Raw genomic sequence first — 21,901 nt, 5'->3', positions numbered from 1 at the left:
CCAGAATGACTGATGACATCATATTTGGGTGGGAGGAGGGGGATCAAAGTCAGGTTTGTAGCTGAAGTGAACAATCTGTGTCACTCTGTAGCATCTTTGTTTGTGTTGGCGCTGCAGACCATTGTCTCGGCTTACACTGGCCATTTGTGTTTTCTTCTATGCTTTCATTGTCCCGTGGCACCATGACACACTCAAACTTGTCTTCTCCTTAGATCAGTGAGCTTGTGACGAGGTCAGCATGGTGCCACTCTGATCCCAACTCCAGCTTCATGTTGGCATGGCAGCTAGTTGAATATCAGTGGGTGAAAAAACAATATCTGACTGGCGACTGGTCCATTGCACCTTCATGCTCGTCATCGACAGTGGTGAACCCAGGGATTGTAGTTTTATTTTAATTGGAGAGGAACATTTTTTTTGTTGTTGATTCCATTAAGGGACTATTACTCGTGTTCAGGGGCGAAACGAGCCAGAGTACTGTAATTCAACTACCTTGGCTGTACTTTTGTCCAAGCCTTTGATTAAAGATCAAGGGCATTTCACATCAAAGGGAAAGCATTGAAAGAACACCCCGGGGTCAAATGTCAAATTTCAAAATGGCATGACCACTTAGTTATCACTATGCCAGGAATGTGCCATCCCTTGGCCAAACTACTGCAAGAATGATGTGGAAGTAAATGACCCAAAATGGTCAAAACACTGCATAAGGGTTAAATAGAAAAAAAACACAATTTTTTTGGGCTCCTATTGCCAGTGATTGGTTGTGGGTCCAATGTTAGCAGCTCGCAGAGCTACCACTGATGTGCACCACCAAATGTTAGCTGTGTTTGTAGCTAGTAGCACTTAAGTGCTCCATATAGGCTGGCGACAGCTGTCATACTACTTTTCAAAGGCTGAATAATAGACGTTTTAAATTACTTTTTAACAAATCAGGCCTGCATAAATGTGCAATTTCAGCCAGAAAAAAATAATTGCTCTGGTTTTGACATCACTTCATCTCATCAACCAATCTGCCTGTGCATTGATCAAATTTATCAAATACGGCTCACACCACCTGCAACACTACTTAGACCTGCTCTGAACTGGTCTATAGGTCCATTTTTATCAATATAGTGTGCTATTTAGCTAGCTAGCTCCAGTATGCCGGAACGATGAAAAATGCATCTTCTTGGGATCTAAGAATTTATAGAACAGTTTGGTGTCAATATTTAAATGCTGTTATATTTTGGGTTATTCTGCCTTCCCTCTTATGTTGGAAGTCAAAACATTGAGTAACTGAGCCATGGCATTTTTTAAAAATGATTTGGCCCATTCGTAGATCAAACTCTGAGACAAAAAAAAAAAAGAAAAGATCTACATATCAGATCAAAACTGTCAATTTGAAAATAGGTAAGTGAAAAGAGGTTCAACGAAGAATTTGTTGTCTTTTTCAACCAATTGAACCTGCTCTTACAGTCTCCACCCTGGGGGGTGTGTTCTCACAGCCTCATTTTTCAGTCCCTTGCAGTTTGGGTCAGTTAGCAAATGACTTGCCATCACTCAAGTTCTGCAATTGGGTAAGGACCCTCTACTGCGCACACTCACACATATTCTTTCACACACAAACACACTGCACACACCAAGACATGCACGCACACACACACACAAATACACATAGTCAATGTTGTCTATTTGGAGTGCACAGAGCACAAAGTGGTTATATTTGTCATTTCAGAATTTTTACTGATCTGAGGTGAACATGAAGTTCTCTTTTAGCATCTTTCTGCTGACTTGCTTCACTTTGATGGGACTTGGTATGTTTAGTCCTTTATTTTTTTTCTATTTTAATTGATGTACTGTTACAGATTACAGGTGAATGACATTTGAGCCATTGTTAAATAATTACCTCGTTTTAGACAAGAAAAAAATCATGTTCTATATTTGCTTCTTTTTTTGTGAAACCTGCAGAGACAAACAAGTGATGTGAAATGTGTGATGACTGCGTTTCAGGCTCAGCAATTCGCTGTTACAGTTGTAAAGATTACACGGCCAGCTGCTCCAAGCAACGAGACTGCAGCTATGACGACGCCTGTCTGACGCTCACAGAGAGAGGTGCTGTAATAATTGCACTTTTTAGATTATTCTATACCCCAACACTGTTTACATGACTTGAATACACCTCAATGCTATTACGCATTCATGCCTGTTGCCTGCTGAATTCATCGCTGCGCCCTTACATCAACAACCATTTCTGCTGCATGTTGGCACGCGTGGAACTTACGATATTGGGTCAAGACCATTCCTAAATATGGCAGAGCCAAGATGTTCTTATTGAGTCATTTTTGTACGCGCAATCGTAATGTGTATCCTCAGGTACTTTACCCTCTATGCCGGTCGTTTATGTCACACACACATTTTCTACAGCCGCTTAGCCAGCTGTCAACCAGTTCACGCACCATTCACGCACCCAATCATATCTGTGCGCAGAGGACACCTACACAGGCACGTGAAGAACATGGAAACTCCATACAAAAAGGCCGGAGCGAGCTGGAATTGAACCTGGGAAAGTTGAACATTGAGCAGATGTGCTAACCACTCCCAAGCGTGCCATGCCAAAGATAAACACAGATGACCAAATCACACGTTTCCAAAATGCTTCTAGCATTTGTTTTCCTTTTTTAGGAACTGAGGTCCTTAAATCGCTTGAGGGCTCACTTTGTTTTTTATAACTTAAAATGGACAAGAGATTAGCAAGGTTTTTTTTGCACAGAATCTAATGCAGACTAAACAAAATAAAGCAAACATTGTTTGCCGCTAGAACGGATTGATTGCAATCCAATTCTCTCCAGTTAAACTATAACCTTGGTTTCTGAAAATGCTTTGTTTTGAGATTGGGGTCACGAAGCAGATTAAAGTCATAGCTAAGGTTTCCCCTGTATATACTCTTAATTTATAAAAATGGGGTTTGATGCTTACTGCAATCTAGTGGAGCACATGAATAATTTCAATTTTCGCAATTTCGATTTTAAAATGTGGAGATATCTTCTGCACATTAAGAATTCTAAATATAAGGTGGAAGCTTCCACTTCTGGCTGTAAAAAAAACTGCACTATTAGCATCCATCCATCTTCCATGCAGTTTATCCTCATTTGGATTGCAGATAATATGGAACCTAATCCATCTAATTTTGGACTAGAGGCAGAGAACAGAAACAATTTGGTGGTCACCCTATCACAGGTGTTCTGTTCGAAATACTGTATAAGGGGAAAAAAGAGCCTACTGGAAATATTGTTGTTTTTTAACGTCATGTTACCACTTAGCCATCGTGCAAACACACCAGAATTTGAAGACTTAATACTAATATCTGTTTTCACGGTCAGACTAAGCTTAGTGTGGCGAGCTTTCAAACTGTGCATGGAAGCAAGTTAGGCCTTTCATTGGAATTTTTACAGATGCAACATAGAAAAATTAAAAACGGTCATTACTAACGGGCACAGCCGACTTTATTCGGTGCTAATTGATTCTCTCAGTTAGCACCGAATCTCAATTCGATTCTCTCAAAGACTACAGTTATAAGGACCTGCAACATACTTCCACAGGCAGATGTAATGCGGACAAAATTCGAAAGACTTGTAAGTGGGGTCGCTCGCTTGTATCTTAGAAGGGGAATTTCTTAAGAATCTCCAAGACTGAGCAGGTTTGGACTCTATTCAGAAAAATTGTGAGAGGTTCAGCTGATTCTTTGTACATGTGTCGCAGGAGGGATGACCTTCCGCCAGTGCCTTAAGTATTCGGACTGCGAGTACAGCCGACTGGGACAGATGTTCCCACAGGTAGAAAAGAAAGTTCCTTCGTGAAGAAAGACAGTCTTCTGACAACCTCGACTTGTGTCGTTTTGTTTTGTAGGTGTCAAGTTTTACATTCAAGTGCTGCAACTCTGATCTGTGTAACTCCGCCCATTCTGGTGCAACAAGTTCTCTGATTGGTGTGCTGGCATGTGTAGCCACTACATGGTGGGTGACCCGCTAAACTCACCCGTTTGACAGCTGATCCCAACGTCCTGTCACGTCATCAATGTCCATGTGGAGCTTATTTTTGGTTGGACAGGCGTCTTTTGTTTTATTTATTTATTTATTTTAAAAACTCAGTGACGTTTGCATGGGTTTTAATATGGTCCCGATTTCAACACTTGAAAAAAAAACAAACACTTCAATATTTGTCTTATAGTAATGATATGCAATAGTAACATATTATCACTTGTTGATTTCTTAAAATCACATAATTGCAGGGACCGGGTCATAATGGTAGAATCACATGAAATACAGTCTGTGAGAGGATGTATAGAAACTGCACAAAAAAAAATCATGGTTTGGTCTATATCCTTTATATTTGGTTAAAAGTCATTGTTTGGTTCACACTCGATACAGAAAGGGACCAAAATACAAAACAAAAAGCTAATCTCCCTTTAAAATTGACATATTTATTGACATTCAAAGTGAACCATCCACAGTTTGAATCTTTTTTTTCCCAAAGATATCAACAGTTTGTCTTTATTTTGGGGAATGACGCAGACAAGTACAGTAACGGTTTAAACAGTCGGGCTTATAATGCTGGTTTATTTGGCTGTTTAAATGCCGCTGGAATCTCTGGTTTTTCTTTGCTACTTAAAAACAACAACATATGGCTAGCCATGATGTCGTCCGCAAACCAGAAACTGAGCTGCATTGTGTTTGTTGGCGGACTTGCCATGTGGCTACTTTTTGTCCTTTACCTTAACATGTTCAGTGTGGGAATAATGGCTTCCATAATTTCCCCTGCTGGTTTTCAATTTAAAGCTAGTTATGAAACATTGTGACAAGCTTTTGCGGGCCTAGAGTTTGACACCTGTGTTTAAATGGTCATGTAACTTTGAAATGTTGTCATTCTCCTTGTAACTACTGCCAACAAAATAAACGGTAGATGTCAATAATTCATCACTCTACTTGGCATAATTATAACGGTATAATGTGAAAAATCGTAATAAACAAATGCTGAAATACTCAATTATTGCAGATGATAACAAAACCGCATTTTTCCATTCATTCGTCTTGGACTAGCGACAAGCACATGGAGTATAGTGCCACCTAGTGGGAAAAATGGTAATGTATAGGGCTGGCATAGACAGCCCTCAGCGACATGTTGCCAATTTTTCAATTTCAAGATTAACTTTAATCGAATGGAGGCCCAAAAGTGCCAAAATTCAATAAATCTATGTACCATTCAATACTTAAATAAAAGTGCCATTAAATAAGTATATGTTTCATTAATTAATTAAAAGTGTCATTCATTAAATAAATCTCATTAATTAATTGGATGCAGCATTAATTAAATGTTTTAATTAATTAATGAAACACTTATTTAATGAATGTAATCCCAATCATTGCACACCTATTTACAGATTCTAGTAGCATTTAGCAACTTTTCCATACACAAAAAGGCAGTGGCTTGGCCCAGAGTCAACAAGGTAGGTGGCGTTGTACAATTTCTTGTGAATTAACGAGTCAGTGCTGCGGAAATAGTCTATTGACATGTCATATATATGTGTGTTTTACTATAGACTACACTAGTATGTACTTGTATTTCCACTTCTCTGGCACATTTATGTTATTGATATTATTATTATTGTTATTATAAAATACTAATGGGGCAAAAAAAGTCCCAGGTCCTGTAATCTAATCTATGGAAGTGGTAATTTTTTAAAACAAATTTTCCAAGTATTCTAGATTTATAAACAAGAAATATATTTTGTTTGTTTTAAATGATAGTAAAAGAGGTGAACCATAAGAGGTCCCCAACAACCGATCCGTGGCCTGGTACCGGTCCGTAGATTAACTGGTAATGGGCTGCACCCAAAATAATGAACCATTTCCGTTTTATTTGTTATCCGAGCCTGAAATGGTTTTTATTTTGAAAAATATTTCATTTTGAAAGGATACGTATTGTATGTCACAAAACAGGCTGGTGAAATCTGCCGTGACTCAATTGGGACACACATTTAAAAACTGGGGTTCTCAATGTTAAAACAGGATGTCTGATCCCCATTATGATCCCCACTGTATTTCCATATATTTGCTCACACATTTTGAAGTAAACTGATGTGGAAACTAATAGTGTGGCGAACAATATTTCTAGCAGACAGATACCTGAAAACTCTGGGAATCATTCAAACAAACACCGTTGAGGTTCACATCTCAAAGCCTGTCACACACCAAAAAAATAGTAACTGTCAGAAATGTACTTTTCTTAATGGACCCTGGTGGATACCTGAACTCTTCAGAGTCCTCATTCAGCAAACAAAGTATTTATTGTGAGCATGAGCTCGATGATGTCAGGAGGATGTGAACATGTGATCAGCTGACCTTCTCAGTTAAACGTTGGATGATTCAGAAGCAGCAGCTCCAGCACTGAGGTAAGTTCTCTCTTCTTTTCCTCATTTTTTCATTAAAAAGAAAAAAAAAAAAAAGAATTTCCATTTGAAACCAGAAAGCAAAACATTGTTTTTTTGGTCACATTTTGTCGGCTGGAATTACTTTTGATGTACTCCCCTTTTTAGGTTGGAGGATTTTGATATAAAGTATGTAGTTGGTATTTCCTTAAAGAAGTGTTTTGGAGAATATTTATGATACATTTTGTCATTGATCGAGAATTTTCTGGCTATTACCAAGCAATATTTAAACAAAACAACATAATTGATGAAAAATGTGTTGCTCCTGCAACATGATGTTTACAAAAAAAAAAAAAATATATATATATATATATATATATATATATATATATATATATATATATATATATATATATATATGTGTGTGTGTGTGTGTGTGTGTGTCAGTTGACCTATTTCTTACCTCAACAGAGAAGTGACCTCATCATGGAGCGTAAACTGGATTTGTCTCGACTGACCGACGAAGAAGCAAAACATGTCTGGGAGGTGATTCAACGTGACTTCAATCTTCGGAAAAACGAAGAAGACCGACTTGGGTGGGTCGATTTCTTGACACAAACTGAAACACTCTTGCATTCAAATTGAAGAATAAACCTTTTTTTGCAATTGTATGGTGCTGATGCACCCTCATTGGGTTGCATCAGAAATGTATGATCATGGAAGCGGTGAGGTCAAATTTAAAAATGTGAAGCTATATATTTGGGGTTTTAATGTCACTTGTTGAAGGTCTTTGGACGTACGTCATGCGACATGTTTTCATGCAAACAATCAAGGAATGTGAGCGTGAAAACTGGAGTACATCATGACAGTCACACGGAGAAGCCACAAAGACGCGCTTGTGTCTCCGCAGCACAAGCAAAATGCCATCAGACCTGGGGCGTACACACACACACACATGCACACACATGCAAGTATACAAGATTATTCAATTGTAGCACAATTGTGGCATTTAAATGGAAGAGAATGTAGGTGAGACCATTTGGCAACTTCTGATGATAAAATCTACAATTTCATTATCACATTTGTAATCGCTATCCTCACGAGCGTAACTGGATTTACAGTTACAGCACAATTACATTATCATAAGCACGATTTGATTTTCATGACTTACGTGCCGCATGTCAGATTCTCAGTTGTTTTTCAGTCATGCGAAGAACGAACAAGTATGATATCGATGATTGTATCAGTGATGATCTAGAACAAGACCCGTTAGTTTGCTACTTTTCTTTTTCAAATCTAATAACAAAATATTCTCATTGCCTTGAATCGATCACAACGGGACTGTTTTGTGGTTCCCGACCTTTTTTCAATGGTCCCATTTAAAATATTTTCTCAGCCGCGTACTGTAACACCCAGCGGTATCGAAACTTGGTCCTCGAGGGCCGGTATCCTGTATGTTTTGCGATTTTTTTTTTCCCCCAATAAACCTGATTCAAATGATCAGGATCATTATCAGTCTTCCACTGAGCTTGCTGATGAGCAGATCGGTTGAATCAGGTGTGTCAGGGAAAGAAACCTGGAAAACATGCAGGATATCGGCCCTCGAAGACAGAGTTTGGACACCCCTGCTCTAACCAGCGCAAAGCATTTTTCTGAATTATTTTTAAAAAAAAAAGAGACAGATGGCTGCGCCATACGTGTCTGAGTTATTACGAGGTGCATACTATTCAGCAACTCAAGAAGATTGATTGTGTAACATCACCTGTTTTATTTCTAGCTCGTCTGACACAAAATTGAGTCGCTAATGAGATTGTGCAACTGTATAAGACGTAACAATATAAAGGTGTATAGCGTTAAAGGAGACAGTATATTGCAATTTATAAAATATAATAAATCATTATTGATCAGCATTGATTTCGATTTGCTGATTCCTTACAGAAACCCCATTAAAATCCCACATACAACCCGAGGTGCTTCGGTGGACACGCAACCCCATTTCAGAACCGCCGTCTTCGAAGATATTTTGCCTCTCATCGGAACGGACTTTTGTCAGTTCATGCTCAAAGACTAGATATATAACTGTAGTCCACAGACAACACACAGATAAGCCCCCTTAAAAACCTCATTGTATATTGCTGTCCTTTAGGCTGTGCCGGCATTTTTTTTTCTTTTTTTTTAAATACGGATGATAACCCATGGATTTTTCATAATGGTTGGTGTGGCTAAGGTCACGGTGTATTGCTGAATTGTCTTGGGTGATATGAATTCAACCACTCAAGGTGATTTAACTGAACAAATACGCTCCTGTTGATTCCCAGGAAACTGAAGGACTCCATCCAGAAAGAGGACAGTAAGCGCGAGCTGCTGGGCGCCCAGAACAACTTGGCCGACTCGCTGTGCATCCGCTGCCTGCAGCCTTTCAAGTTTCTGGTGAACAGCAAGCGTCAGTGCCTGGACTGCCGCATGTTCATCTGCAAGTCATGTAGCCGCTACAACAAGAAGGAGCACGGCTGGGTGTGCGACAACTGCCGCATGACCAGGTGAGCCGCACGTGCGTGCATTTCCGGTACCGCTTGGTTCATTCACGTGTTCGTTCCGACAGGGTTCTGAAGATCGGGACCGTAGGGTGGTACCATGACAACATCCGTAACCGTTTTAAACGTTTCGGGAGTGCCAAGGTGATGAGGTCACTATACAAGCGGCTGAATGGAGATGGTGAGCACTGAGGAGGTCCCGTCTGAACAGCGCTCAATTTGAAGATGCGATAGTACTGTAAGATTCGGGTTTTATTAGTTGACTCTAACCCTAACCTCGATCAATATTTTTACTATCATCATTCAACCATCAAATGCCAATCAATAACAGTCACTTTATACTGCAACGGAATTTTTAAATGAGAAAAGCAGCTCTCAATTGGTGTTATCAAATAGGATTTCAAGTATTAGTTTAAAATGTTTTAGCTTCCATGCTTTAGCTTCAATGCCCATTGTTTCTTTGCTTCTCCTCAATGCACCTTAGCTACATGCGGTAAGTATCACACATACCATAGATACATACCATAGATGGCGACAGATGAGGCTTCATAATTCCCCAGCAGTTATATTGTTTGTTCTTTACAGAGGATAAAGAACATATGTCTTTCTATTAGTGTTGCTGCAACTTCTGAGTTCCTCAAAGTGATAGTGCACTTCCTGTATTAAGACATTTTCAGCATTGTAATGTTAATTTGGATAGACTCTTGATCACCCACAGGCCTATAGATGATTAATGCTATCGAAAATACAGCGTACACAAATATCAATTTGCAACGGAAAAAGAGCACAATATACTTTACTGCAATACTTAATGTAAATGTGTGCTAAAACACCAGATGCTAACAAAGTACTTCTCGTGACAGGTGGCCGAGATGACGACACTCAGAGCATGCCTGATGTCCGCAGCAGTGAGTCCTTTAAATTACTTTAAAGTCATTCCAACAGACACATGGTTTGCACTTGGTACGATAATAGAAAAACAAAAATTCATTTGAACACATTGTTTCTTCTTTTTACGGTCTCAGCAACATGTCAGTAGAGCAGTCCCTTATATATCCGGAGGATTCCATTCAGACTTTCCACATAACAGACGGAATGGCCAAAATAGCAACCGCATATTTATTATTTTTTTAACAAGCAGGGTTAGTATGTTGAGTGATGTGGACGTAAATGGATAAGAATGTCCAGGATTCATCAGAGCATTATCCGCCGTGCATGTAGAGTCTCACTAGAAGCATTCGTCAAGTTGTTTAAAAGAATATTTTTGTTTGCGTTTTTTTTTTTCATTGATTGATAAAATGATTGCAACAGGACTCGCGGCTGTGTGTATCCTTCTTCTATTCTACTGTACCTGCCTGTTATGTTATTCAGTTTTGCTTCGCACATGGCAATTTTATCTGTTTGTTACAGTAAGTGTGATACGGTCCCGTACTTTGTATATGTTTTGTGTTTTAGCCTCCTTCTTCCTTGCTCACACTTTTTGCTACCAGGGTCTGTGGTAAATGTGAGGAAAAACGATCACAGAAAAATGTTATTAAATGTAGAAAAGTTATCTGTAACATATTAAATGTACAATAATCCAACCATATTGCGACATGAACGGACAAATGAAATGAATAATTTTGCGTTGCAGACCACTACAATGCAATTGACGATGATCAAGGGGAATATGAAGCGCAACGATACAAATCGGTAAAACAAAAGACAAAAATATTTTTGCCAAAATGTGTGCGTGTTTTTTTTTAATACTGAATCTATTTTAGATGCGTAAAAATAAACGGCTGCTGTCAGTTCATCCGTTCGACTTTGACTCTGAGGACTATTTCCCGAATTCACGGCGCTCATCGGTGCAGGTAAAACACACATGTTCAATACCTATGGCAAAGACACAAACGAAAGGAGTAACAGCAGGTAACACTCACACACACTTAAATGCTGTCCTTTCAGTAGCTCATTGACTATTTTCCTCAACCAATCAGAGGAGTGCACACACACACACACACACACACACACACTCAACAAAATATGCTTCCTTTTTTAGTATTCTTTTTCTAATCAGCCTAATGTTTAGAATAATGTGTGTGATTTAAAAAAACAAACATTTTTGCAATGGCAAGGAGAAAGACTTGTCATTAAAAATCCCACCAAAAACTGATGAATCAAACTGAAGCATGCCATCAATATGGGGAGACTATCGAAACAAACCATTCCAGGGGGTGCTCAAGATGTATTGGTAGTTTCAATAATATTTAGGGATCACTTTTGCTCCAGCAAGAGTTACATTCACAAGTGCGTGTTTCTGCGTAACATCTCAGCAAATTCAGGAGGATCGAGCCTACAGGAATGACGTGGAATACGACTTGAACCAACAGAGAATGAATCGCAGGAGAAGTTTGGATCGTTTCGCCATGAGAGGTGGTACAAACCGCACCGACAAAACATTTGACGAATGTAACATTTAACTTGTTATGACTGATGGATTTTTTTTTTCCCGCTCCAGATGATTACGGTGAGAATCGGATGGTTCGGACTCGATCTTTGTCCAAGATCAGCTCGATGGCTCGTCAGCAGTACATCGACACGTCTGATGAGGAGGAGAGTCCGCGCTTTCCGCCTATGTACCAGCCACCCCATAATCGCCGCCGCAACAGCCGGGCCTCATCTCAGGAGAACCTTGGCCAAAACCCTCCAGTAAGCCAATCAGTATGCTGCTCATAAACGGGGGAAGTCCTGTGCCATCCGTTTCTGATTTATTCATCGTTGTAACTACATTTGTAGCGGCATCCTTGGGCGTATTATATTCAGCTGCTCCAAACTATAGATCATATCTGTTTAATTTCTGGCTCACCTGCTGGAAATTGCCATCGCTAATGACAAAGCACATCTATATAAAAATTAATTTGGTGATTTAGGGCTATACAAATAAGATTTGATTTGATTTGATATAAAAATTAATGAATAAATAATAATAATAAGGGCATACAATGTTTTGTAAAAGTGTCACTACAACACAATAGCGTTAATAGGTCAAATACCCCTTGAGATGCCTTCACGTAGCCGCGGGGCTACTCGTAGCTCGGTTGGAAGAGCTAGATGAGTTCTCAGTGTGTGGCGAGTTGAGTTCTTGGGGACAAATTTAATAGTGGATATTCCAACTTGGCAAGTCTTGCCATTATATAAAAATCAGCATTCGCACGAATTATTACACCGAACCGTCATACATACTTCAATGGGATGAAGAACAACAACAAAAAATAAAAAAATCAATGGGATAAATGGTGAATATACCCTTCTTAAATGTATTATAATAAAGATACCTGTTTCCAAAACGTTGTTTTCCCATGATGCAACTGAGTGGTGATGCTCCGTGTGTTTGATTGGACTGCAGATAAATGAGTTGAACAAACGCATGTGCGCCATCGAAGGTCTGCTGAATCGTTTGGAGGAAAAAATGTCACCTGCCGACAAGGTGACGTCTGCATCTTCTACTCCATTTCCAGTTTCCACGCCTTCCCTCATCCCATCCATAAATCTCTATTTTAGTCTTTGTCTCCAGTCAAGAAGCTCCTTTTCAACATTTCCAGCATCCTTCGACCACCATGTCTACTGTCCTTCCCCTAGACATAACCAAGCTATGAATGTGCTGAGCTGAATGTGACCACCCTAGATTTAGTTCCAAACATTCCAGTCTGTCTCGTCCCTCTGGTTAAGCCATTCCTGATGTTGTCCATCCTTTTCTTTCCCACAGAGAAACTCAGCACCTTCAAGTGCCACATTTGGCTCTGTCTCCTGTGTTCTGGTCATTGTTACTGTTTTTAAACACTAACACATGGCGGGTCTCACGACCATTCTAGAAATCCATTTTCTTTCACTTTGGCTGGAGCTTTCGTATCACGGATCACTCCTAACACCTGAGGCGCCTCCAGATCTTTTTCATAGGATGGCCAAAAGGGTCTGACTTAAAATCTTGGGGAGGTGCAGTAAAACTAAAACCCATCATTTCACATCGTTATCAATATCCTGTTGTATTTAAACTGAGCAGTAGAAAACAGAAAGAAAGACTTAAGGAAATGCCTCCTGCTATTCTTGTGCTTGTGCTTTGTTTCTGATGAATTAATGTGCAACATTTTGAGTTGTTTTTTTTTTTTTTTTTATGGTATAAGGTGTACTATACTTCCCTTCCTACATCCCTGCAGGTTGCCAGAAAGATAGATAACTCCTTCAATGATAAAACAAGTTGATTAGCACATTTTTGGTCACAGTAAATAAGCAGTGTAAAACTGTTACAAAAGCAGTTTTTTGTTTATTTAATAGTAAAATAAAATACAATAGAATGCGATGCTCCACTTGTCTGTTATATGGTTAATAGTAGACTAAGCTAGCATGCTAACACTTCCGAGCTAGTGCGCTAATCACTATTTTAAATGGTAATCGCGAATTGTGAGTAAACAAATTTCTAGCATCTCTCCGATAGAAAATTACAAGTAACAGGACTAACAGGAAGATCATTTACATTATACTGTCAGGTTCACCTGTTCGACATTTGTGAGAAACTATACACAAATAAGGAGAAAGGGCCACTCTCAGGTCCACTGTAAACAATGCAACTAGTATGGCACCACTGCCTCTCAGTCTCCAGCACCTGATCTGTCCTGCCCTTAGTCTCTTCATCAACTAACTTGTCCACACTCCCTGTTGTCCCCAAACACTAGATCCAAAATACTTGAACTCCTGCACCTTGTTTACGGCACTACCCCCTTACAAATCACCCCATCTCCAGCGTATACCTCAACCTTTCTTGATTCTCTTCTACATGCTAGCTAAACTAACTTAAGAACACAATTTGTTCTGCAAACATTGTAGTCCACAAAGATTCCCATCAGACCTCCTCTGTCGATCTGTCCATTATCAATGCAAACTAAAAGGTGCTCGCACCTGATCCTTAATGCAGTCCTACCTTGCACCTTGAAACCGCCAGTCTCCCTGTTGTATTGCATCTGTCACGGATTGAACTAGCATACTTCTCTGTTACTTCTCCGAGTAACCGATTTGCCATTGTATATTTCATGAGTTCTATTCATGAGCGTTATTTGGCAGGGATCTGGGTCGTCGGGACAGAACGAGGAAGAGAAGCTGATGAAGAAGTTGAGTGAGCTGGCAGGCAACCTAGGCAACAAACGACTGTCATCAGATGACGAGGCGGACAAGAAAACCTTTTTGGGAGGAAAAAGCATCGCCGGTGGCAGGGCAGCGGCCACTCTGGAATCTATGAAGGACCTCAGCTCATCCAGTGATGACGTGCCAAGTGAAGCACAGAAGGTAAGATGACTCTGCTGCTTCAGTAAGAGGGCAGGGCTGAGACAGGAAATAAGAAGCTGGAATTACGGTCAGAAGAGGAGAGTGGCTCACTAAAATTTGGACATACTGTATTTGTCAACCATCAAGCTTTCTGTGTGTCAGCTCATTTCCATTCTGCTTTTGCTTGTCCCCATAACCGAATCTAAGTGCGTTGTATGCTAACACTCAAAGCAATGTCATATTCTGTCAAATTATCTTCTGTTCGCTTTTGAACATGAGCTTTGCTTTCCACCTTGTTCAATTGATCAAGATATGGTTGTCAATGAACAACTCAAAGAAATATAATACCATACACATTTAAAAAGAGGTCATGTGGCTTTTTAATTCCTAAGTACCGGCCAGAACCCCCAAAAAATCCAAACGTGCAACTCACAACATGCTTATACAAACATACACACACAAAACACAAATCCCTATTTTTGAGTCAAGGAGTTTGTGTCTCTGAGGTTTTGTTGAGATTCATGGCGGATATTGCGGTGAAGCAAGCGCTAAACTGGAAGGTGAAGCTCTCAATTTATAGAACTGATACTCCACTTATTGGTGTTGGTCATGGGATTTTTGGCGACTGGAGTTGAGGTAGTTGCAGTTTGACGCAAATAAAGGGAGGACGGTTAGCGGTGCCCTCAGGCTGGTAGTGCTGTGTGCAGGTTTGGTGTTGTCCTGCTAACATCTGTCCCTCTACATGACTTTCAGAGATCAACCGCCGCCGCCCTCTGTGACCTCACCACTGAGGCCCTGAGAACCATTAATGCCACAGAAAATGCGATGGTTGAGTTTGGCCTGTCAGAGCCGGTCGACAGAACCAACATGTTAGGGACTGATGCTAAACAAGCCGATGAGGCGTTCAGGCAACTTGAGGAAAATGTAAGCCGCCAGCAAATTGCACGCTTTCTTGCCTCTTCCCCTCTTTCTTAACCTCTTTGTGTGTGAAGGTTAAGCTAAGTTTATTTTTCTGTCCTCCAGTCGGGTAATCTAATGTGATGCCTTCAATTAAACGGAGGAAAAAAAACACAGCAACAAAAATACGTGCAGCCATGAAATTAATAACAAGGGTAATCTTTTTTTTTCTTGAGTGCAGAAGTATGAGAACGTGAATGACAGGTGTGTTTTCAAGCACTGGCATGTTCTATTACCTTGATTATTCAACTGTCAATGGTATGCTCAACGTGAATGAGGCTTTCAAGGGCAAAATGTTAACCCCTCAATCGGCAATGAGGCAGGGCTGGCACTTTAAAGAATAATGACAGATATAAATGAATAAAAACCTGCTTAAAACATTCCCACCTCCAGGAAAAAGTACACTGGGGCATATATACTGTGTTTCAAATTGTTGTTGTTTTGTTAAAAAAAAAAGAAAGAAATACAGTACCAGTCAAAAGTTTGAAAATACGTTTTAATTCAAATGATTTCATTAAGGGGTCAAGAAACCCAAGCTTTTAACTCCTGATGATGCACAGCTCTGAATTGAAAGACCTGCCCGGTCATAAAACATCCATCATAACGGTGACTGAGAAAATACCAAGATGTGCAAAGAGCATACCATAGAAGAATGGAAATTTACAGTATCAAATATTCTCTTGTGATCTTTTTTTTTGTTTGTTTGCCAAATAATTCCATCAAAATATCTTGATAATTTTGCCAACTTAAGTATTCGATTCAAGAACTTGATAAGTAATAAAAAAGATGAATAAGATAGTGTTTCGAAACTTATGACTGGAACTGTATATCTGTATGGCCTGGTACCAAATGGTCCACGGACTGGTGGTCGGAGACCGCTGCTGTAAGGCCACCAAATTGCAGTGTAACTGAACAGCTTCTTTGTGGTGTCATAACTATTCGTTTCCACTTCCACCCACTAAAAGGAAACTCTCACACTCCCCAAAAAGCTACCAGTGTTGGCAAGTTACTACAATGCTGTATTGTATTTTTTATTACCCTCGTTTCAAAATAATTAAGTTACATTCCAACCTTACTGCATTTGAAATGTAAGGCATTACACTACTATTGCATTACTTTCATATTACTCCACCAACATAACTGGAAATATGGGTTTGCCATTCTAAGTGTGGCTCATTATGTTCATTAGACATCCCGTGGAAAGTTGTCTTAACCCGAAAAACAGTACAATTTAATCTGTATCGTAAACCTTTAAGGACATGACAAGATAATTTTTTTTTGTATTATAATCCCTTTATTACTTAGCTTCACGGCACAGTGATGCATTTTAATGCTTTAGGCAGAAACAGTGAATGCATTCCAAAATGTCAATGTTAATATTCAAATTCATGTTCAGTCGGCTAGGTAGGCACAGACGTTTCAAAAACAGATGGTTTCAACCTGGCTAATGCGCTACTCTACATCATCGTTATTGTGTTGAACGTACTGTTTAACGTGAGTTTTTGAATGCTTCATCTGGATACCAATTGATTACCATTACCTTGATATCAATTGTAAAGTGAAAATTAGTGTTAGCTTACCATGTCATGATTGCTTGGTGCGACAGGGATCTTGCTGACAAGGTTTGAAAATGCTGGCGAATCCACTGTGGATGCCACGAGTCTCCTAAACTCTTGAGGTCAAAGTGAGAATGATAATTTTGCCAGCTTTGTTTTATCCTCACTCTCAATCCTCCGCGTGTTTTTTTTTTTTCGCTAACTTCACGTTACTATGGCACCGCTCTAAATAGTTTGCCAATTTACTGGTGCTATTTGGTGAAATGGACAGCTCTTCAGGTGTCACGCACAAACTATTATATTTTTCTTGTCTTAATCTCTAATGATTTGAAAGTAATAGGCGTATGTCCACCTTGTGTACGCATTGTCCATTTTCAACCTGTTGTCTGCTGCTGCCGCACCCATCTCTGCTGTTAGTAGATACTAATAACAGAAAATAAACATTTTGCCCTGGACTTTTTTCCTCTCGTCTCATATTTTTGGCGAATTTGTAGGAAAAAAAACAAAAAACAACGACACCACTTTCAGTTTAAAAAAAAGCATTGTAATGCTTTGCGTTAACTCTCATTTGTACCGGGTAAAATATTGCAATTTTTGTGTGTGTAATGCATTACGCTATCGTGTTACAACAAAAAGTAATGCATTACAGAAATGACATTACTTTTGTCATGCATCACTCCCAACATTGGCTCTTTCACATAAGACATCAACTTCCAGGCTCAGCAAAACACCTTTCATGTACCAAAACCCTCTCACACCAACCTAAAACTTGCATTTAACTAGGAAACACAAAGGCACCCAAAAATTCTTACGTTCACCAAAACTCATATATTTTATTTTACACATCCTAAAAACTTTCACATCCATAAATGTCCAACTCCCTGATAATAGTGCTTACCCCCCCCAAAAAATTCCCAAATGCTATCACATGCACAAAAACAGCTCTTACATTCACCAAATAAATTCCCATTTAAAAAAACTTCACCCATAAAAACAACACCAAAAATCTCTCACAAGGCAAAACCCATACACGACAAAACTCTTAAACTCATGTGTCAAAAACTGTCACACACATAAAAAAAAAAAACCCTCGCACATCCAACAAACAAACTCCTACATACACTCAAACAGCACTCACACAAGTCCCCAAAAATTGCAACCCAAAAATCTCACACGGGCAAAATTGGTCTCACATACCAATGGAACTGTTTTTCCCCAATCCTCTCTCACACTTCTATACTCAAAAATATCAAATTTTGATATCGCTTTTCTGTTCATTTCTGTTCAATTTTGAATTTCAACGCACAGTCACAATTTTTAACTTTCACACACGTTTTTACTCTCAACCAAAACATGTTTTACAAACAATTTCACGCAGGAAAAGCCTTTGCTTTTTTTCTGTGTATTTTGGTTATTGGTAAAACAAAAACTTGAAGTGAGAATTTATTTTGCCATGGAACATTTTTGGATGTGTGTGAGGAGTTTTATTTTAGTCAGTTTGAGATGTTTTTCTTTATATATATTATTTTAGACCATTATTTTATACAGCACGCATGTGCCACAGGTGTACATCGCCGCGGGGCAGTCGTACGAACTGGAGACGAAGCTGCGGCGACTCGAGCAAAGTGCCAAAAATCGCTTCGGCGGCGCAACAGATTCAGAACTTTCCGAGCTGGAGGACGTGGTGGCGATGACAGCAGCTAGGGTGCAGAGTGCTGAAAGCGAGGTAAACGGAGCCAAACATATCAACCACTCACCTTGTTTTTCTAATCCTTACGTACTGTGTGCGTGAATGCCCAAAATCAAGACGACGACACTTTCTTTTCTCTGCAGGTATCCGATATCGAAAGTAAGATTGCAGCTCTGAGAGCTGCAGGATCCAAAAAGAAGGTAACGAACGGGAAATATTTTTTTGCTTCGTTGTCACAAAATGTAATGATTCTTTTCAGTCTAAAAAGAAATGTTTTGTTTCAGAGTTCTGGATCGCAAAGGAAGAAGTCTAGTCAAGAGCAGATTGCCAGTAAGACAGCTTTTATTGCAATTTCATTGCTATTCCGGTAATGGCTAGAATCCTCAAAAAGGCGACCCCCCCCCCCCCCCCCCCCCCCCCCCATTCACCAATGATGGATTGTTTTTTTCTCTTCACAGAATCTGAAAGAAATGGATCTGCTTGGAAATCCAACATCCCTTGAATTCAGAAGTTTCTTCAGCTTAGTTAGGTTTCTAAGAATTTAAAACATGTGTTCCTCTCTTTTAAGTCTTTTCAATGAAATGAATGAAATACAAACGTGATACTTTGTATAATCGATGGCTAGAATACAAAAACTCCTATCCAGACAAACAAACGAAAAAAAACTTTTTGCAAAACTTTTTGCAAAAAACAAAACAAATGTTCTATTTCATTACAGTAGGGCCTTTTTTATAAGATAGCCAAATTTTGATACAAGATATCCAAATATTGTCATCAGACTGATACCTGGCTTTATTTCACAGTATCGGCACTCATGGTGGTTGCTCTCATGGAGCAGATTTAAGATCATGAAGTTCAAATGACAAGTTAGAATTCAAGTTTTAAAAATTACCATTCATTTAATAAAATTTTAAGAAAACTGCTTTGGAATATATAGGCGTTTAAAAATGATGTCATTTTTCCTGGGGGCAAGTTTTGTGTATTGTATGTATTAGTGGCATCGGTTCTTGTTATTGTTGTTATTGGTGACTAATCAATACTCATACTGGTATCAGTTTGTTTTTGTAGGTATCAAACCGCCCTATTTTTTCCACTACTTTTTTCTTCTTCCTTTGCACAAAGGAGATGGAGTTCTTTGGCCATCACTATCTATCTTTTTGCAACGTGTAGAATCTTTCAATTGTTTGGATGTTAATATAAAAACATGTTCCACAAATAAAGATCATTTGAAAATATAAATACAGGAAGGTTTTAAAACTGTAGACCCACATAATACTCAAAGTATGAAACCAGGGGGTCACCTATTTGCAGGATTTTTATCCTCAATATATATATATATATATATATATATATATATATATATATATATATATATATATATATATATATATATATATATATATATATATATATATATATATATATATATATATATTTTTTTTTTTTTTTTTTTTGGGGGGGGGGGGTAACTTGGAAAATGCCTCTCTCAGATTTTTTTTTTAATGCCGTTATAATGGGGGTCAATTATTTGGATATTTTCACTACTCAACGTTTAGCCTGGTAAGTGCCCCCCACGAATAGGTTCCATTACTGGTGTTGGTCTGCCGGTTTTTCTGGCGTCTGTCCCTCTATCCCATTTGACCCACCCTGTCTTTGAGCTGTCTGAATTTAAAATTTAAGATACTGTAACTTCATTTGTAAATTAAGTCTATAATAATTAAATGGACTTAAAATATTTCATTTTGCTATCTACAGTATAATATTATTGCAATTTTATATCCAAATAAATTATTGTTGACATATATTGTGAGAGAATATTAAAGTCAATATCTTCATTTCTTGTTCAAGAAAATGGACGAATGGGATTAGGCTCTGACCTGAAATAGGTGCATAGATGTGAATAGTCAATGTGTAGTATTCTCATTATGTGTGACTCTTACGATCATTATCATAAATTTCAAATCATAATATAGGAAAACATATAAAGTATTTCATTCACATTACACACTGCACAGCATTCCCTCGCTCTTCTGTACGATTTGCATACAACAGACACTTTTTCAATAAACAATATACCAACTTCTATCTTGTTTCATTTTTGGATCACATCATTTCTCTTGTTGTACAGATATTGTGTTTTCATTTGTTTGTTTCACTTTTTTCACGTTCTATAAGTGTAAATAAATGTAAAAAAAAAAAAAAAAAGAACTCTGAGAAGCAGTTTGGCAGATGAAGAATATTTTTCAAAAAAAGAGGCTCAGCCTATTCATTGCCCACTCCTGCTTGAAATTTACTGTCAAACCAAACATAAAACAAAGAGAATTACACATTGTGTTTGTAAAGAAACCAAACATCTTAAAAATGCCCCACTAATGCTAACACATAATAGAAAACATTAATCACCTTAATTAATTAAGGTGATCCACAGCGATATTAACTTTTAAAAATGTACAAGCACTTTTCTTATTACAAGTCAAATGAAGCACTACCACTAGGGGGCAATGTTTCCCACATGTTTGCATGACCAAAGCCTATTATTTTCTCACCCTAATATACAGTATTATTTACCAGTGAGAAATGGCGTTGAGGTCCTCACCTGATTCCTAATATTTACAGTGAAAGCTGTCAATCGAGAGCCAGTTTGAAAAATCCGATGGAATCCGGATTAAATTGGGTTTGAAATGACCGAAAATGACATTGTGACAGCTAATTGATTACAATTTCCTTAAAAGTAAGTAATGTGCTTGGTTCTAAGTAGGCTTATTTTTTCATTGATTTACACTGAGCAAGTAAGTTAGCTGTGTTGCCCCATGTGCCAAGTTTTTGCCATTAAGTATTATTTATGTATTTATTTATTTTGGTTTATTATTATTTGTAAGTATCAAGCCTTGAAGCGTTGTTTATATACTGCTTGTTTAAAAAAAAAAAAAAGGGCAATACATATACATGTTTGACCAAACCTGATGAATAATCGTGATTAATAATCACGATTTCAATACTGACCAAAATAATTGTGATTATTATTTTGGGCGTAATCGTGCAGCCCTACTCTAGGGTTAGGGTTATATTCTATAACCACTCTAAAAAAGTGACTGTTATTGAAATTCATTTAGTCTCTAAGGAGTAGTGATTGTTCTATCCAAGCTTGGCACAAATGATGCACAAACAGATGTATTTTTTTTCATTCTGTTTATTTCTCTGTGCTTTTATAAAGCACTGTTTTATAGAGTGCTAATTTCCCGTATTTAAAAAAATGGGGAGGTTTTCAGAAGGAGACTATAGAAAATATTATTGGCAAGTGCATGGGAAAAATAATTTTAGAAATAGCATTACTCCACCTGGTTCAGATAATTTGGCACGATTGGATTACAGAATTTGTTTTTTAACCATGAGCTACATGGTGTAGGTTTATCATTTGGTTCTAAAAATGTTCTTCCGTTTGCTTTGTCAACATTGTGAACAGGCA

The 21,901-nt window shown here is 38.4% G+C and overlaps 2 protein-coding genes across 4 annotated transcripts; both read left to right on the top strand.

Annotated features, from left to right (window-relative positions):
• The first annotated feature begins 1,475 nt into the window (after window positions 1-1,475).
• Window positions 1,476-4,945, top strand: LOC148427433 (CD59 glycoprotein-like). Its single transcript, XM_088408884.1, has 5 exons — window positions 1,476-1,553; window positions 1,712-1,790; window positions 1,987-2,088; window positions 3,736-3,809; window positions 3,883-4,945. Exons 2-5 carry the CDS (start codon window positions 1,736-1,738, stop codon window positions 4,003-4,005), a joined length of 354 nt encoding a protein of 117 aa, XP_088265010.1. The 5' UTR covers window positions 1,476-1,553; window positions 1,712-1,735; the 3' UTR covers window positions 4,006-4,945.
• Window positions 4,946-6,398: 1,453 nt separating this feature from the next.
• mlpha (melanophilin a) lies at window positions 6,399-19,674 on the top strand. Of its 3 annotated transcripts, XM_088407645.1 has the most exons (16): window positions 6,399-6,424; window positions 6,872-6,996; window positions 8,719-8,940; window positions 9,003-9,115; window positions 9,798-9,842; window positions 10,568-10,626; window positions 10,698-10,787; window positions 11,250-11,349; window positions 11,435-11,625; window positions 12,323-12,403; window positions 14,032-14,253; window positions 14,986-15,156; window positions 18,310-18,471; window positions 18,579-18,635; window positions 18,720-18,765; window positions 18,894-19,674. In XM_088407645.1, the coding sequence occupies exons 2-16, from the start codon at window positions 6,887-6,889 to the stop codon at window positions 18,935-18,937; spliced, it is 1,713 nt and encodes a 570-aa protein (XP_088263771.1). In that variant the 5' UTR covers window positions 6,399-6,424; window positions 6,872-6,886; the 3' UTR covers window positions 18,938-19,674. The 3 variants fall into 3 exon arrangements, with proteins under 3 accessions (XP_088263771.1, XP_088263772.1, XP_088263773.1); XM_088407646.1 differs by lacking the exon at window positions 12,323-12,403; XM_088407647.1 differs by lacking the exon at window positions 14,986-15,156.
• The last annotated feature ends 2,227 nt before the right edge of the window (window positions 19,675-21,901 follow it).

Source organism: Hippichthys cyanospilos, chromosome 2 (assembly GCF_059441005.1).
Source record: "Hippichthys cyanospilos isolate Australia breed blue-spotted pipefish chromosome 2, RoL_Hcya_1.0, whole genome shotgun sequence".
Lineage (NCBI taxonomy): Eukaryota > Metazoa > Chordata > Actinopteri > Syngnathiformes > Syngnathidae > Hippichthys > Hippichthys cyanospilos.
Note: the sequence above shows the minus strand (reverse complement) of the source record. Positions and strands in the feature narration are given on the sequence as shown.

Excerpts from the sequence above, each read along its gene's own strand:
- LOC148427433 (XM_088408884.1), top strand. The coding sequence starts at position 1,736 with ATGAAGTTCTCTTTTAGCATCTTTCTGCTGACTTGCTTCACTTTGATG. Across the intron at positions 1,791-1,986 it reads CTTCACTTTGATGGGACTTG|GCTCAGCAATTCGCTGTTAC; the intron begins GTATGTTTAGTC and ends ACTGCGTTTCAG. Across the intron at positions 2,089-3,735 it reads TCTGACGCTCACAGAGAGAG|GAGGGATGACCTTCCGCCAG; the intron begins GTGCTGTAATAA and ends CATGTGTCGCAG.
- mlpha (XM_088407645.1), top strand. The coding sequence starts at position 6,887 with ATGGAGCGTAAACTGGATTTGTCTCGACTGACCGACGAAGAAGCAAAA. Across the intron at positions 8,941-9,002 it reads GACAACTGCCGCATGACCAG|GGTTCTGAAGATCGGGACCG; the intron begins GTGAGCCGCACG and ends TCGTTCCGACAG. Across the intron at positions 14,254-14,985 it reads TGCCAAGTGAAGCACAGAAG|AGATCAACCGCCGCCGCCCT; the intron begins GTAAGATGACTC and ends CATGACTTTCAG.